The sequence below is a fragment of the Euprymna scolopes genome, chromosome 8, assembly GCF_053919585.1.
Source record: "Euprymna scolopes isolate OS-2025 chromosome 8, ASM5391958v1, whole genome shotgun sequence".
In the NCBI taxonomy this organism is placed as follows: Eukaryota; Metazoa; Mollusca; class Cephalopoda; order Sepiida; family Sepiolidae; genus Euprymna; species Euprymna scolopes.
Window position 1 is genome coordinate 93,779,247 of NC_136489.1, and position 16,850 is coordinate 93,796,096.

Sequence of the window (16,850 nt, forward strand, 5' to 3'; positions counted from 1 at the left end):
TCATAAACAGACTTTGGCTGTTAAGAAAGTTGTATGTGGTTTTGTCCTCACTAATATTCATGGTGATTGTAACACAAATCTGTCAAAAAGGCCTGCATATTTTGATTGTTTTAAAATTTATTTCACATTTTAATAAAATATGGAATAAATAAATTTTTCTCTTAAATTGACCATTTGAAGTGTGAATATTCCAATAGTAATAAACTTTTATTTAAGACGCGATAACATTACAAGTTTTAGCCATGTTATTTGTACTACACTCTACCAGCTTAAAAAGAAAATGGTCACTTATATTGATATTTGGATGCTTTGTGGATATAATCTTCAGGTTTCCTCTCATTTGGGAAATAATTATATAATATTGGAAATTAAAAAAAATTATGATAAAAACAAATGAGAATAGTTAAAGTTATTCAAAAATTATTTGGATCTTAATAAAATATGGAATATATAAATAAGGATCTGTATGGATCAGGGGAATCAGTGAAAATAAATAGATAATTGAAAGGGTAAAATTCCCTGTAGAGAAAATCATGGAATTTGTTTTTAAAGAAAGAAAAACAATTTTAGAAAGTTTTTATTCAATATTTGATGTTAAAATGATTGTTTTTTTTTTTGTTTTTTGTTTTTTTGTTCACTTTGTGATTTTAAATTTTCATAAAATTATTCAAGTGAACCTGTATTGGACTACTATTTCCCTTAATGCTTCATTAACACTTTTCACATACACAATGGCTACAAAATCAAGATGCTTGTATAAAAAAACATTTTTTTGTCATTAAAGTTTATTCTTTATAATCAAAGAATTCTGAAATGCCATATAATGATTCTGATAAATAAAAAGTGTGAACGTGTGCTGCGCAGCATCTTTTGCTGATGCATGTGAATGGCAGACATGCAGTTGCTGGATGGTTGATCAAGGGAAAAGGTGAGGGTCATATAGAATTGACGATGTCTCTGGCCAGAATCAGACCACCCAAGTGATATTCTTTGTTTGAAGAAAATAAGATTCATTGAAGAGTCCCGCTAGGATCAGCTTTGTGACAGAAAATGTCCAGAGACCGTGAGAGTTGAACTTTGGAGAGAAAGGGCAGTTGGTTTTCAGGAGAGCTACCAAGCAGTTGAACCAATGTGCTTCTCTGGACTGGGTGGGTTCTTTTGGTGCTCTCAGTAGAGAACCACGTTAATGGGTCTTATGTATTTTGATTTGGTCAGGCAAGGATCTGATGCTGGACGTCTCTCATTCAACTAAGTAGATGGGTATCAATTGTAATCTTCAAAAGTAATAAACATTTATTATTTGCTTATAAGCTGGACTTGTGGTTTTGCTTGGTATAAGGACTCTTTATTGTAGCATTAACAGTCAAACAGCAGGTGAGACAATCATGGTCAGTGAACATACAAAGGAGATGTTATATATTTAAGAATAACTAAAACAAGATACTTACCAGAAAGTTTACCCGAGAAGGCAATCGTCTTTCCTTTTAGTGGAACTTTGAAATAAAGAATGTCTCCAGTATGGTTGCCTGAATAAATAAGATAAAATAAAATGAAAACAAATACAATTTGATCAATACTTTACAAGCAAATCTTTTTCTTTTAATACAAAAATGAATTATAACCGTTTAATAATACTGCAGGTTAGGAATAGTTGCTTCCCTTTATATGTAGAACTGATTGTTTTTGAAAGTCACTAATAAATTCCTCTTATTACAGGTATCGTGCAACTTGTTACCGGTCACTTTCTACCTAAACTGTAAGTCAGTTAAGAGGTGGAACATTATCTTTGTTGACTACCTGCACAACAAAAAATAAATGCCTGCCGATTAACCTGATAGGCAGCAAAATCCCACCCCTTCACTATATAGGTTCTTAGATGCTAGAAAGTTTTCTACTCTAATAGTTTCTTCTCTTAAACTGCTAGACTTTGGAATTCTCTCTCTTTTCTGCTTCTCCTGACTGCACTAATGCGCAGAAATTTAAATGTAATGAGAATAGACATCTCACTGCTCAACTGCCTAACATAGTGCCTTTGTAGGCAAGACCTCATATAGTGGCCCCTTACATCCAATGTTTAGAGTGGAATAAAATTTTTAAAAATTACTTGTCCAAATCTAGGCAGGTTATTTTATTTGCCTTCGATATTTAATTAAGTGAATTTAATATCTATTTATATAAAGTTAGGTATGTGTATATTTTTTTTCGCATATGACTGAAAATTGAATCTTGATCCCTCAACCTATTAGTGAACACTTTTATTATGTCATATGGGTCAGTAAAATCATCATTTTTCCCAAAATATTTGACTAGAAAGAATTTTGAAAACCAATGCCAAGAGAGTGGAGCAGGTAAAAATAAATCATACCATGCTGATTCATACAATTTGTTTTTTATATATCAGGAAGCAAAGAACTAATTCTAATATAGAAAATGAGAATGTAATTATTAATGCATTTAAAATTGCACAAAAAACAATATAAATAAATAACGAAAACTTAACCAAAACAATTATTTATGTATTAATACATATTGTAGATAATTGGAAACCATTTTTAAATATGTGGCACATGATTTTAATAATCTGGGTTACACTATAGGTTATTTTGTTTTACAATATCAACATTTATCAAATTATTTAATGCCAAATCCAATAATTTTGCTGTTTTAAGCTGTTTATATCTTCAACTATTTATTTATGATGTTTAGTTCAGTTGTTTTGTATAGAAAAATTGTTGTTTTTGGTTTTGCAGAACACGATTGAGTTTGGGAAAGGGGAAAAAAATCAATAGCATCCATATTTGGCACATTTAAGCCAGGAAAGTCATATCTTCAGACAGCTTGATTTTGTAGCACCAGTTACACAATAGTTAAACCAGTAATGAACAAAATTTGTTGGTAACATAGTATCACTATTTATTTATAATAGTATTCAACCAATATTTAAAGATTCAAAATGTAATGGAAGATTAATTCAAATAATAAGCTGAACATGCAGGGTCCCCCTCCACGAGTGAATAATTTACTTTCACCATGACTAATGTTTGTGCAAAAAACGATTTTGGAGCAATTTTACCACAATAGTGCCCCTTAGTGGTAGCAATGAGTTATCCTGCAAAATTGGTTCTGGCAAAAATTTACTTTTACCATGATTAATGTTTGTGCAAAATTTCATAAAAAATCCAAGGTGCTGTTAGTGAGAAAAGTGCAAACAAATGAATGGATGAACAGACAAACAGGAATGAATTAATAGGTCCAATCTCTCCTTTGTCAGGGGACCAATAATCTAGAAAAAATATTTGAGTTTTTTGAAACTGATGTGTTTATCCCACAAAATACAAAACATACAAATGAAACAATTGATGCTACAAAACAAAAAAATTTTTACTAAATTAAAAATATAAAATAAAAAAACTCACCAACACAGACAAAATTGGACCCAACTGCAGCAATTCCTCTTGCATACATACTTGTACCTTAGAAAAAAAAAAGTACAAACATTTAGTTATCATAGAATTCATATCAACATTATTAACACAGTTTAAAAATGGAGGGTTCCTCAAATAAGTTTTTCATCAGTTATTCTTACATTTGAAGATGAATTTATTTGATAGGTTTATTTAAATTAACTTTTTCATAAAGTTAACAAAATAGAGAATCAGACTGGTTTTAATCAAATTATGAAGAACATTTATTTTCCAAGAATAAAATAGCAACTGAAAAATCAAAATAGACATTTAATGAGAATAGAATTAAGTTTGACAGATCAAAGAAAATCCCTTTTTTTTTCTTTTAAGCAACCCCAAATTGTAGACATATTCAGATATTGTCACAATCAACATCGAATTTTAAACAGCTTTACTGTTTAAGTTTTTAAGTATTAAGATTTATTGAAAATAAAAAACGATCATGGAGACAGAAAGGCCTCTCATTTATACAAGTTATTAAAATGGTCATTTTTTTTTTCAATATTAAGAATCAGAAAAGCATTTTAATTGCTTAATTAAAATTTAAGTATCAGGTCGGTGCAAAATTTTTTGTCAATTTAAAATTTAACATGAAAATGAAAAACTGTTTTTGAAAATTTTTATTCAAATCAATAACGAGTTTTGCTGTAGATAACTTGTTATAACAATCAGTTTATAAATGACTTGCTTGTAAAAATCTGTTGTGAAATATCAATCTAATTCATGTTCAATCTCCTCTTGTGATGTTAACCTAAGGCCATTTAAATGGCTTTGTAATTCTCAAAATAAGTGATAATCTGAGAGAGCTAGGTCATGAGAATATGCAGGATGAAGTAAGATCTCCCATCCAAATTCTCCTAGGATATCTTTGCTCAGTAGTGCTATGCGAGGACGAGCATTATCATGATGGAAGATGATTTCCTTTTTATTGATTAAAACAGGTCATTTTCGAATCAACATGGGTGAAAATATTGAAGAAAAATATGAAGGCTACTTTAATAATCAAAAAGAAAAAAATTAATCATAGTGATATGACAACATACATAAAATAAATTACAATGGTTTAAAATGTTCCTTCTACAAACTAGCAAAAATTTTTCACCAATCTCTCTCTCTCTATATATATATATATATATATATATATATATATATATATATATATAGAGAGAGAGAGAGAGAGAGAGAGATAAGGGTTTTTAGAGACAGTAAACTTTAAATTAAAATAAATTACAGAAAAATATTTTTATTATGCAGATATGATTAATTTTTGACATGATTTCAATAAAATTTTCGCTGTATGGCCCCAGCATCTCACGCATATATGGTATAATCTAGGTCTAATTTTTACAAACTATGCATTAAATTAGGTTGTATTTTGGCAATAGCATGTTGAATGCCGTCTTTCAAGTGATCTATTGTGTCTAGTTTATCAGATTAGACATGTGAATTTACGTATCCTGAACAAAAATAATATAATGGGGTTAAATCGCACAAACGAGGTGGCCAGTTTACAGGTCCATTTTGTGAACTTATTCGTTCATCAAATGTAAATAAAATAAATTTGTACAATTTGCAAACGCTGCACAGGTATCAGTCTCTTCGTGATGAATTGCCAAACTAAGCTAAACTTAAAATAACCGATGTTGTTAACTTAGCAATTAAAGACAATAGAGTTGTCAATTTAAAGTTTGCCGCCTAAAAAAAACATCCTTTATATGGAGAAAGAGAGCTAGAGTGATTACGTTTAGAATAAGCGAAAGAATACGTTTGAGTTTAAGGAATCAATAACAGTAGTTTTTTTTTTTTAATTGACTTTTTCATTTCATTAATTTAAAATGGTGAAGAGGAATCATCATAGAAAAATGAAAAATGATAAAAATCTTACTTACATGCAGTATCCTCAGGAGAAGATAAGTTGTGCCAAAAGAGTAAAGTGCCATCTGGCTCAAAGAACTTAAAAAAAAAATAAAATAAAATAAATATATATATATGATGTATAAATAAAAAAATAAATGCATTATACAAATAAACATCTATGTTGAATTTTCTTTTTTTTTTCTTTTTTTTTTTCAGCTCACAACTTGTATATTTTTGTCATTTTTTTTTTTTTGTATTTTGTTATGGTTCATTGTTATGTGTAATGCATCTGAAGGTTGAGGTATCTGTTGGAGTTGCCTTGTTTTTTGGGTTTTTTTAATAAGTGGAGTTCAAGCTTATGCAATGATAGGACAATCAACCATTGGTTGATTTAGCTACATTGTCACCCATATAAAAGACCTTAGTTAGGAACCCCTTCATTTCTGAGAACTTCAATTTGAATTAAAATAAAACAAAAAAAAATGGCATTGCTGAGGAGAGAACTAGAATGCCTATCCTCAAACATCTACAGTCTCTCTGTACAAGGTCTGTCATGACAATCTGGCATGAGGATGATGAGGATGGTTCCTCCTACCAATAAACTGACTAAATATGCAAAATAACATAATATTTGAAGCCTAAATAAGATCACATCAGTATGACTACTCCATATTGGCTTATTAAAAGCAGAAAAAAAAAAATTAAAACTATTCTTAACTTTCATTGTACTTAGCTGGCACAAGAGGCTTTTCTCATCCTCGCTCACTCCTTTGCATGAGCAGCCATCATATTTTTTTTTGCATCTTCTTTTAATCTTCTTCCCAAGTGACAACAAACTCATGTGAACAAAATAATTTCACTGCCACAAAAAAAAAAAAAATCATCTTTTTATGCTGTCACCTGGAACCGTGATAGCACATAAATTTGCATTTATCTTCTTATTTTCCTATTATGTTTTGTATCAGACGGATTCCAGGTTCAAGTGTCAGCGCTTCTGTACAGAGGGTACACACCAACCATGGGTGCATATTGCTCTGACTCGCCACACCATTATTACACTTATATGAAGGATGGTGCATATTCAAGTAATGTTGTCTAACAGTAAAAGCTGAATACTCCACCAGACTAGATGAATTCTTGTTCTGGAATCTTCAAAATTTGCGAGATAAAGGCAAATATAATGGACACACTAATATCTATGTAGCTCGTATCATCAAGTGTTAGCCCCAAAAAGGGATCCTTTGATTTCTGAGAACTTTGATTCAAGTAAAATGAAAGAAAAAAAAGATATGACTGAGAAGTAGTTTTTTTTGTCTCTTTTTGGTCTAATCGTTTAAGGAGAGAGAGAGAGAGAGAGGAAGAAAAAAAGGGAAGGGAGAGAGTGAGAGGTGGAAAAAGATGGAAGGAAGAGAGAAGAAGAAAAAGAGGGGAGAAGGAGAGGGGGAAAGGGAGAAGAAGGAGAGGAAAAGGGAGGAGGATGAGGAGCAGGAAATGTAAAGAGAAGTTGAGAGAGAAGAAAGGGAAGGAGGAGGAGAGAGGAAAAGGGAGGAGGAGGAAGAGAGAGGAAAAGGGAGGAGGAGGAAGAGAGAGGAAAAGGGAGGAGGAGGAAGAGAGAGGAAAAGGGAGGAGGAGGAAAAGGGAGGTGGAGGAGGGGGAAGAGAGATGAAAAGGGAGGAGGAGGGAGGAAGAGAGAGGAAAAGGGAGGAAGGGGAGGAGGAGAGAGGAAAAGGGAGGAGGAGGAGGAGGAAGAGAGGAAAAGGGAGGAGGAGGAGGAGAAGGAAGAGAGAGAAAAAGGGAGGAGGAGGAGGAGGAAGAGAGGAACAGGGAGGAGGAGGAGGAGGAGGAGGAGGAGGAAGAGAGGAAAAGGGAGGGGGAGGAGGAGGAGGAGGAAGAGAGGAAAAGGGAGCAGAAGGAAGAGAGAGGAAAAGGGAGCAGAAGGAAGAGAGAGGAAAAGGGATCAGAAGGAAGAGAGAGGAAAAGGGAGCAGAAGGAAGAGAGAGGAAAAGGGAGCAGAAGGAAGAGAGAGGAAAAGGGAGCAGAAGGAAGAGAGAGGAAAAGGGAGCAGAAGGAAGAGAGAGGAAAAGGAGGATAGGAGAGAAGAGGAAAAGGGATGATCAGAGAGTAGGAAAAGAAGGCGAGAATAAAAGGGAGAGGGAAAGAGAAAGAGATAGATGGATGGATCTATCTATCTATAGATAGATAGATAGGAAGATTCAGAAAGAAAGAAGGGGAGAGAGAGGTAGGGTATTTGTCTTTGATTTCAATAGACAGAGTTGAGGGCTTGAAGTAACTGACAACAATTGTTTATTGTGCATTTTTAAAACACTCAAGGATTTTATCATTGTAATTAATATTTTTCCTTTGTTACTTTTAGTCAATACAAAATTAAACAGTGTTTGCTGCTGTAAAATTATTAGACCCTCTTTTTCACTTAAGAAATAAAGAAAAGAAATAGATAATTTAAGTCACCTGAATTCCTCTTTGAGCAGCAACAACCAAGAGTGTGCGTTGAATTCCCAACATAACCCATTTGGCCTGCAAATGAAAAAAATAAATATTCACATTAAGAAAACAATTGAGTGAATTAAGCCTTCAGCAAATTTAGTTCACTGAATGATTTTCATGAAAGTTAATCGATAACAAAATTAAGATTTAAAAACTTTTTATCAAAAAAATATTAAATACAAATAGGATAGGCTGCATGATTAAATCACTTGAACATCAAATTCTCAGGTTATCAATAGCAAAAAAAAAAAAATATTTACTCTTCAATTTTTGAAGGAACGTTTGGTTGTTTTGCTTTACAGCATATCGACTATTTAATGCTTAATCCAATAATTTTGGTAAAAGTTTTATGTTTCAAGTTCTTAAAAAATCTCCAAATATTTATAGATGAATTAGTTTTGTATGTATATGTTTTGAAAATAAATAATTTGCAAACGATACATTTGATTTAAGCCGAGATGGCAGTCGAGCATACACAACACTATGCCTCTGGGTGGGAGTGAACCTGGGACTAATAATATGTGAAAGATCAGTTCACAACACACAAAGCTACCAAATTAAAACTTTACTACCGGATATATTTTGAAGGTTACATCCAGAACAAAGTTGGCTTGAATAGTCGTTGATCAGGTTAGGAAGTAAGGTCAATAAAAATTTAAAACAAGGAAAAAAAAAAAAAAAAAATGAAAGGGTTGGGAAGAATATTTTTTGATTTGCCCAAGCATGTTCAAGACAATATAATGTTGCGATCAGAGACTATTTAGGAGGATTTTTTGGCTAAAGAAAAATAAAACAAGCCAAGCATGTGGGGTCCCCCTCCACAAGTAAAAAATTTACTTTCACCTTGACTAATGTTTGTGCAAAATTAAAAAAAAAAATCCAAGGTATAGTTATTGAGAAAAGTGTGAACAAATGAACGGGAGTGAATTACTAAGTTCAATCCCTCCTTTGGTGAGTGTCCAAAAAACAGTTGAAAAATTAAGTAGAGGGGATTTTGATTGATATGGTTAGAAAGTAAGGCAGGTATATTTTTCTTTCTTTAAATACAAAAAAAATCATACTGAAGTATGCCCAAGGTAGTTTAATCTTCCATGGATTATTTAGAATTTTATTGATAATAATAAAAAAAAGAAAAAAAAACAAAGAAAAAAGAAAGAAAAGTGGAAATCAAGGCATGAGGGTGTGGAGCAAGTTAATCTAAATGGATAACTATTATAAAAAACTTTGTATTATTTGGATTCATCATACTACTGTTCTCATCTTGAGTGTCATTTTCACAACGTTTCGGTCAATGTAAACTCTGATCTTCTTCAGTTGCATCTTGTCGAACTCAGAAATTTGAACGGAATTTCAAATAGAACCCTTTATTAACTTCATGGGGGTAGCATGCTCTCGTTCCATCACTCATGACTGGATAGAGGTTCTAAGTTATTCGCAATTGTATTTTTCCGTCGGCCACACTAAGAATTGAACTTTCAACTTGCATGAAAATATTACTTTTACAATTGATTTTTCCAAGTAGTCTTACCACTGTGCTACAGGTCCTCATGGACAGTTCTAGTACAAATTTTATATGATTTTAGCACAGAGTCAGAAATGTATTATAAAAAAACAAAAAAGTAAATCACTTTTCTTAAATTGTTCTATAATACAAAATTTGGTGCTTAATTGAGAATTTTAGTTTTTTAATTTTGTGGGTGGGTACACAAATATTTCATGCACATAAACTACAAAATAAATAAAATCTTTAGAACACAACGCATATAATGGCCAGTCAGTAATTATGGTCAAATGATTTAAGTATGAGAGCAGAATAAGCTGAATCAAACTAATTATGTCAGCAGATGTAAAGAACATGTTTAACATGACACAGCTGTCACCACACAAAATCCACGTTTTTAGTAAATGTAAGAAAAATGTTTTTAACTTTGTCTAAGGATAAATTTTTGTCCATACAAAAAATTAAATTCAAAAACAATTTATATCTATTTCTTATAGAAAATATTCGTAATTTTTCTTCGTTGAATAACACAAAATTTATTTTTTTTATATGCCAATTAATTTTGCAACAAATGAACACTTTTTGGGGGGAGGGGGGGGGACAGGTGCCATAGATTGAGATCCTACGCCAATAAGTAGAGATTATGTTAACTAGTAAGGATTAGCTCCCTACACAAAAACCACTAGAAGTCAGGTATCGAATATTACAGAGAAATTACATCACATATTCGAGGGGCAGGATGGAGTTTCTAGATAGTTTAAGTCACGGAAGTAGACAGACAAGACATGCCTGACAATGTAAAAATCTAAGTGAATATTTTTTCTTGTTAGTCAACCATTTTAAAGCTAAAAAATTAAGTAAGAATGAATTAATTTTAACATCTTTTTTAGTCTCTCCAGTTGTGAACAAACATCTCTACAATAAAACCTTTAAAATCATAACAAATCTATTGCTCTATGCATAAATTTTATTCATCTAAGTTAAACAGCTGATCAACGGTCACTAGATGATACAGCCATACAGGGAATGGCCCAGATTGGAAAAGCGACAACCACACACGTATGTGAAAATACTTTTATTAATTAACTGGCAGTTCAGCCCAGCTTTGCTCGGGCCCTATATACAGTTCATAACTTTGTCTATATGTGTGTGTATGTATATATATATATATATATATATATATATATATATATATATATAGCTCGCGATTTGTTTACAAACAAACGTTTGAGCCCTCTACGAGTAGCGGACGAATGTTTATTTAAATAATCGTTCGGACAGGTTAATTTCGGCCACCGATTCCGTAGTCAAGGGGGTAGGACTGCCGACTGTCATCACGACGGTTCTAGGTTCGATCCTCGGCTTGGGAGAGGTGTTAGTCTAGCGGCACTGATGAGTTGTGATACAACGAAACAGGTCTGTATGTCGATGACTAAAATATATTTTATAAAGCTCCCCTCTTTGGTAGAGCACTCTCGTAAATTATCTTACTCGCTACTTAATTTAGCTGAAATAATGCGAAGCTCGCGATTTGTTTACAAACAAACGTTTGAGCCCTCTACGAGTAGCGGACGAATGTTTATTTAAATAATCGTTCGGACAGGTTAATTTCGGCCACCGATTCCGTAGTCAAGGGGGTAGGACTGCCGACTGTCATCACGACGGTTCTAGGTTCGATCCTCGGCTTGGGAGAGGTGTTAGTCTAGCGGCACTGATGAGTTGTGATACAACGAAACAGGTCTGTATGTCGATGACTAAAATATATTTTATATATATATATATATATATTAAAAAGTTTGACTCATGTCTAGGTAACCTACATCTAAAATTTCAAGTGTTTAGACTCAAAATTGGCGGAGGAGTTTGATAGAGTCTGCAAAAGTCAACTCTTTCAACTTTGACATCTTGGCAGCCAAATTTTCGCCCAAAAACTAATTAAAAAGCTTGCTGCATGTCTGAATACCCTTTATGTAAAATTTCAAATGTTTAGCTGAATAGTTTACCAGAGACTGCAAAGGTCAAATCTTTTGAACTTTGACCACTGGGCAGCTAAATTTTTGGCCAAAAACCGATTAAAAAGTTTGCCCTATGTCTGAATACACTTTATGTAAAATTTTAAACGTTTAGATCAAAAATTGACTCAGTAATTTGGTAGAGACCATAGAGGTCAAACATTTTTTAATTTTGACCCCATAACATTTGTTTTTGGCTCAAATCAAATTAAAAAGTTTGATCCATGTCCAAGTAACCTACATCTAAAATTTCAAGTGTTTAGACCCAAAATTGGCGGAGGAGTTTGGTAGAGTTTTCAAAGGTCAAATTGTGGTACTTTGACCCCTTGACAGCCAAATTTTTGGCCAAAAACCGATTAAAAAGATTTTTACAAATTTCAATACCCCTTATGTTAAATCTCGAGTCTGTAGACTGAAAATTGACAGTAGTTCGGTAGGGAAACGTACACACACAGACGGACACACAATTTCACTTTTATAGATATATAGATCTGTCTTTCTTGATCATTCAATGGCAACAACACCACAAGTGCAGTGAGTAAGCATTTGTATGAAAAGACTATTAAACGGTTTGTTCAAGTTTGTTCATTCAACCTTTTGTTTATGAAAAAGTTACATAGGGTCGGATGTTTGAATATTTATTTCTACACTTATTTGAATGGATGACATCGTCCTTTTGTGATGCTTTGCCATTATGCATAGGAACAAATAGACAAAAACAAAGATGAGGCCTAGAGAACTTTAGTGGTATATTGATATTGTTATTGGCTTGCCTTTCCATCTGACTTTGTAACGCTAAGAGGGGGTAATCAGGCAAACCTAGGTTTCCTTACCACCTGCCCAGGCCTGCATCTGGAAAATCAAAAGTAACTTCGAATTGTATAGCCACAGCAGATGCTGCAGTGCATCAGATGATACAGCATGCCATTGTCTTATTAGACATAAGGTTGTAAAGAAAAAAAATGCAATAAAATAATATTGTTTTTAAGTAAATTCAAATGCTTTTTAACTTTTTATTGAAAAATTTTTTTTTTAGACAAACTAAATTTGAAAAAGCATATTTTTACCACTTCGAAAGGTGTGAGGTTCAAGTAACATCAGAGATGATGTCATGCTAAACCCATGCCTTTCATGCTTGCATAATTAAAGTATTGAAATTACACTTCTCAAAAGACAAACGTGTCTGCATTAAATCAGCTGCGCTGCCATATTTTATAATCTCCTGGATTAAAAATGTTTGAGATATCAGAACAGATTTTAAAAATTTAGATATTCTTTAAATTCTTGAGAGCACTTTAAATAGGACATATTACATGTTTCTGAATTTTTAAGATGGAGATTGATTATTAGTATTCTTTGGATTATTCAAACTAATGTTCTCATCTTCAGTGTTATTTTCATGTTTCAGTCGATGTAACCTTCAATTTTCTTCAGGTGCATCTCGTAAAACTAGGGAATCTTTCTGTCGAACTTGGTTTTCTGCCTGCTATCCTAGAGGATTAAAAAATAAAGGTTCTGGTGTGCAGATTCCCAAGTTTAAGAGAAAGATTCCCGAGTTTGACAAAATACACTTGAAGAAGGTCAGAGGTTACATCAACCAAAACATTGTGAAAATAACATTTAAGATGAGTACAGTAGTTTGAATAATCCGAATAATGGGACACAATACAGTTTATTTAGATTAAATTTTATTATTCTTAAGAGTTTTATCCTTCATATGATGACTGGTTTTAACAATAGGAAGGTTAATATTAGTTTTGGTCATATTTTGCATTCATCATATAATATTCATCTTACCATAATATTGATTTGGTGTCAGTGACCAATTTAAAATTTTAGGAATCAGTCGGGTTACCGATACCACCACCCTGTGTATAAATACATCATTAACTTACAATGTTTACTATACTAGATAACGTAATTTTTAGGAATAAAAAAAATTTATATTTATTGTAAACATATAACTGTTTATCTGAAAGCTGAAATAGAGCAATGTAAGAATTTTTCCATTAATGTTGTAAGATAATGCTGCTGTTTAGGTCATTATTGAAAAATGTCTTCATTTTAACAATCATCCTAACAGGAATAAGTACTTTTTTTGACAGAAGATGAGTCTAATACCTAGAAGATTTTATTTAATTTATAAATAGAACTTTGATGGATATTATAAGAGGATATCCCTCCCCACAAACAGAAAAGAAAGAAATGCAGAAATGCCACTGATAAAAACATTAGTAAAATCTTTAATAATTGAGCAATTGCTTTATTATTTAAGGTTTCTGAAAAAAAAAAGAATCATTGAGAGGAAGATTAGGGTAGTTTCAAAAATGCCTTGGACAGATCAAGAAAAGAAAAAGAAAAATCAATGGTGACCGCAAGCTTGCTACAAACTAAAAATTTTCATGTTGTAAAAAAAAAAAAAAGAAAAAAAAAAGAAAAATCAAAAAAGCAAATGTGCTAAATCTTAGTAGGGCAACGCTGACGATGTGGTAGTCGATGATTATCATGATTGTTATAATAATTGTAAAAATAGAATGTTATCATAGCAAAATAAATATTTACAGATAAAATTATTTATGTTTAAACGTTTTAATAGAAAAGAATGTTGGAGCACAAACAATTTAAAAATAGGTTGACCTCTAGAGTTTGATGTAGCCTTATGTAGAAAAAGTGACATAAACTTTAGGTAGAGCTTGAAAAAGACACTTATGATTTGATTAGTCAAGGATCAGGAGTGAGAGAGAAGAGCAAACACAGTGGCAAGCGTGATTTGACATATTACCTCTTCGTTGGTGAGCTACATACCACCCAATCAACCCCTTTACAAATAATGTCTCTCTCTCTCTCTCTTTGTCAATGAACTAGAAGTTTAATTGTAAACAAAACTTATATTTAGCAATTCGTCTCCATGTTGATTTTAAGAATAGCAATAAAAGAATTGTCAGTGTGTGTATATTACATTAGCTATATATACATTCAACAACGCAACACATGTACAGGTGGGTCTACAAATTCAAGGCATGTCTATGAAACAAAGTTGAAAGCAAAGAGCAACAGAGCCACATCCCATTCCCTATCTCAGAGGGTTACATTCCCGACACGTTTCCCCAGACCAGCAAGACCAACATGCCTCACTTTTTTTTAAGGAGTAAATAGGCTCTGTCTATCGCCCGGCTTCCATACTCCTTCTTTGCCTATTAGTCAAGCGCAGAGACACTATCTCAGTGATTCGACAGAAACACCCAGCGGTAGATCTTGTTTCCTGGCTAGGGCAATGAACGCCGTTCTTCCCCATTCCCAGCACGCCCCACCCCTAAAACTGAACATCTGGGAGTGCTTGAGTATAAGATATGCCTGAGCGATTAGATTGGGTTGACCTTCTTCTAAAGGGTTGAGGGTACCGGATTGACAGTTCCTGGCTGCTGTTCCCGACTGGTAGTACAGGAGCCCTAACTCTTTGGTAGCGCTTAGAGCGGCTGCTCCATCAACAGTTGAATAATATCGGGTTGTTTGTAGTGCCATGACGCGCATGGAAAGGGACCCTGCACTCATCCCCGGTGGGCTTTCCTGAGGCCACAATCCTAATTGGAGAAAGGTCAGCTGATGGTCTACTTGTGATGCATGTCTGAAGCTCCGCATAACCTCTTGTTTAGCTCCCCCTTACCGAAACTCTTAAAAAAAAATATGACGACAGTGCAATCTAAAAATAAGCTTAAACCAGGATTAGGGACAAACAAATTCAACTTGCCTCCTCCCTTGAGGCTCTCATTCACAAATATCCGTGGGCTTAGAACTAATTTAGCTGATGTTGAAGCATTTCTCTTAACAAATACCCCGGATATCTTAGCACTAAGTGAGACTAACCTACACTCCTCCATTCCCTCTAACCACTTTAACATGCCTGGATATCTCCCACTCTGCCGTAAGGACTCTGACAGACATATGCACGGACTTGGAGTTTACATTCGTAATACCCTTCCCTTGACTAGAGAAACAAACCTAGAAACAGATGATCAAGCCTTTATGTGCTTTAGACTAAACATGCAACACAATATTAGCTACTATTATTTTCTCTACCGCTCTCCCTCGACTCAGGACTGCTCCATAATAAACAAAGTATCTGACAGCATAGACACGGCACTGTCCCTCTACACTAGCACACAAATACATGTGTTTGGTGACTTTAATGTCCACCACAAAAACTGGCTTGGATTCTCTACTCACACAGATGCAGCGGGCAGCACAACCCATAGCTTCGCTATATCTCACTCCCTATCACAAATTGTTACGTTTCCAACCCGTTTCTCTGACCAGGAAGAACAACACGCATCACTTCTAGATCTGTTTTTGACCACAGTTCCCGATGACTGCATAACGAAGGCCCACAGCCCACTCGGGAACGCTGATCATGCAGTGATAATGGTTGAAATCGCCCTAAACTCTAGACCCAAAACTGAAGAGCCAGTGCTCAAAACAACGAGATATTATAATAAGGCTGACTGGGAAGCCATCAGGGAACTAATTAGAGATGCTCCATGGAAAAATATTTTCTCTCTCCCTGCTGAACAATGTGCAAACGAGACCACTGACTGGTTCAAAACTGCAATCGAAGCGCATGTTTCCATGCGGAAATTTTATAGTAAGCCCCACTCTCCCCAATGGTTTACGTCGACTTGTGCAACTGCCATTGCTCAAAAGCAGCATGCATACCGTAGGTTTAACGGACATAAGTCCAGTTCAAACAGACTGAAGTATATAGAAGCTAGAAATAACGTTAAGAAAGAAATAGCGACAGCTAAGAGAGAATTTACGGAAACCACTAAAAAGCGCATCGAAGCACAAAAACTAGGAACTCGAGACTTCTGGAAAATCTACAACAGTGTAGTAAATAATGGGCAATCAACAATTCCCCCACTAACCAACAATCACGAGGTTGTCTCCTCAGCAACCGACAAGGCTAACATGCTTGCCAGTCGGTTTGCCTCAAACTCCACACTGGACCCTTCCAACCACCCCCTACCTCAATTTCCTATGCGGACAGACGCCACACTAGACGATCTGAAAACCACCCCTGCTCAGGTGCATGCTATCATAAAAAACCTTGACACCTCAAAAGCATGTGGACCCGATCTTATCCCAGCTGTGCTATTAAAAAAGTGCTCAGCCGAAGTAGCTCCAGTTCTCTCCAAACTCTACAACAAATGCCTTAATGAAGCTTGCTTTCCGGGCTGTTGGAAAACTGCTTCTGTTGTACCAGTATTCAAGAATTCTGGCGAAAGGACAGATCCATCAAATTATCGCCCCATTAGCCTCCTCCCACTTTTTGCCAAAATATTTGAGACCATAATTAACCATGCTCTAGTCCATCATCTTACAGATGCTAAACTACTGACTGACAAACAATATGGATTTAGACAAGCCCGTTCCACGGCAGACATCCTAACTGTGATCTCTGAACGTATATACCATTCACTGGACAAAGCGGGGGAGGGCAGAGCGGTAGCTCTAGAT

General features: G+C 34.3%; 1 protein-coding gene across 1 annotated transcript in view; it reads right to left on the reverse strand.

Annotated features, from left to right (window-relative positions):
• The window catches only part of LOC145283643 (WD repeat-containing protein 54-like), a 66,533-nt gene that overhangs the window by 22,310 nt on the left and 27,373 nt on the right, over positions 1-16,850 (reverse strand). Inside the window, exons 2-5 of the mRNA XM_080132611.1 lie at positions 7,791-7,856; positions 5,354-5,417; positions 3,417-3,473; positions 1,449-1,526 (exon numbers count right to left, since the gene is read on the reverse strand). Of these exons, the coding sequence (XP_079988737.1) occupies positions 1,449-1,526; positions 3,417-3,473; positions 5,354-5,417; positions 7,791-7,856 (265 nt within the window). The remainder of the gene's footprint in view (positions 1-1,448; positions 1,527-3,416; positions 3,474-5,353; positions 5,418-7,790; positions 7,857-16,850) is intronic.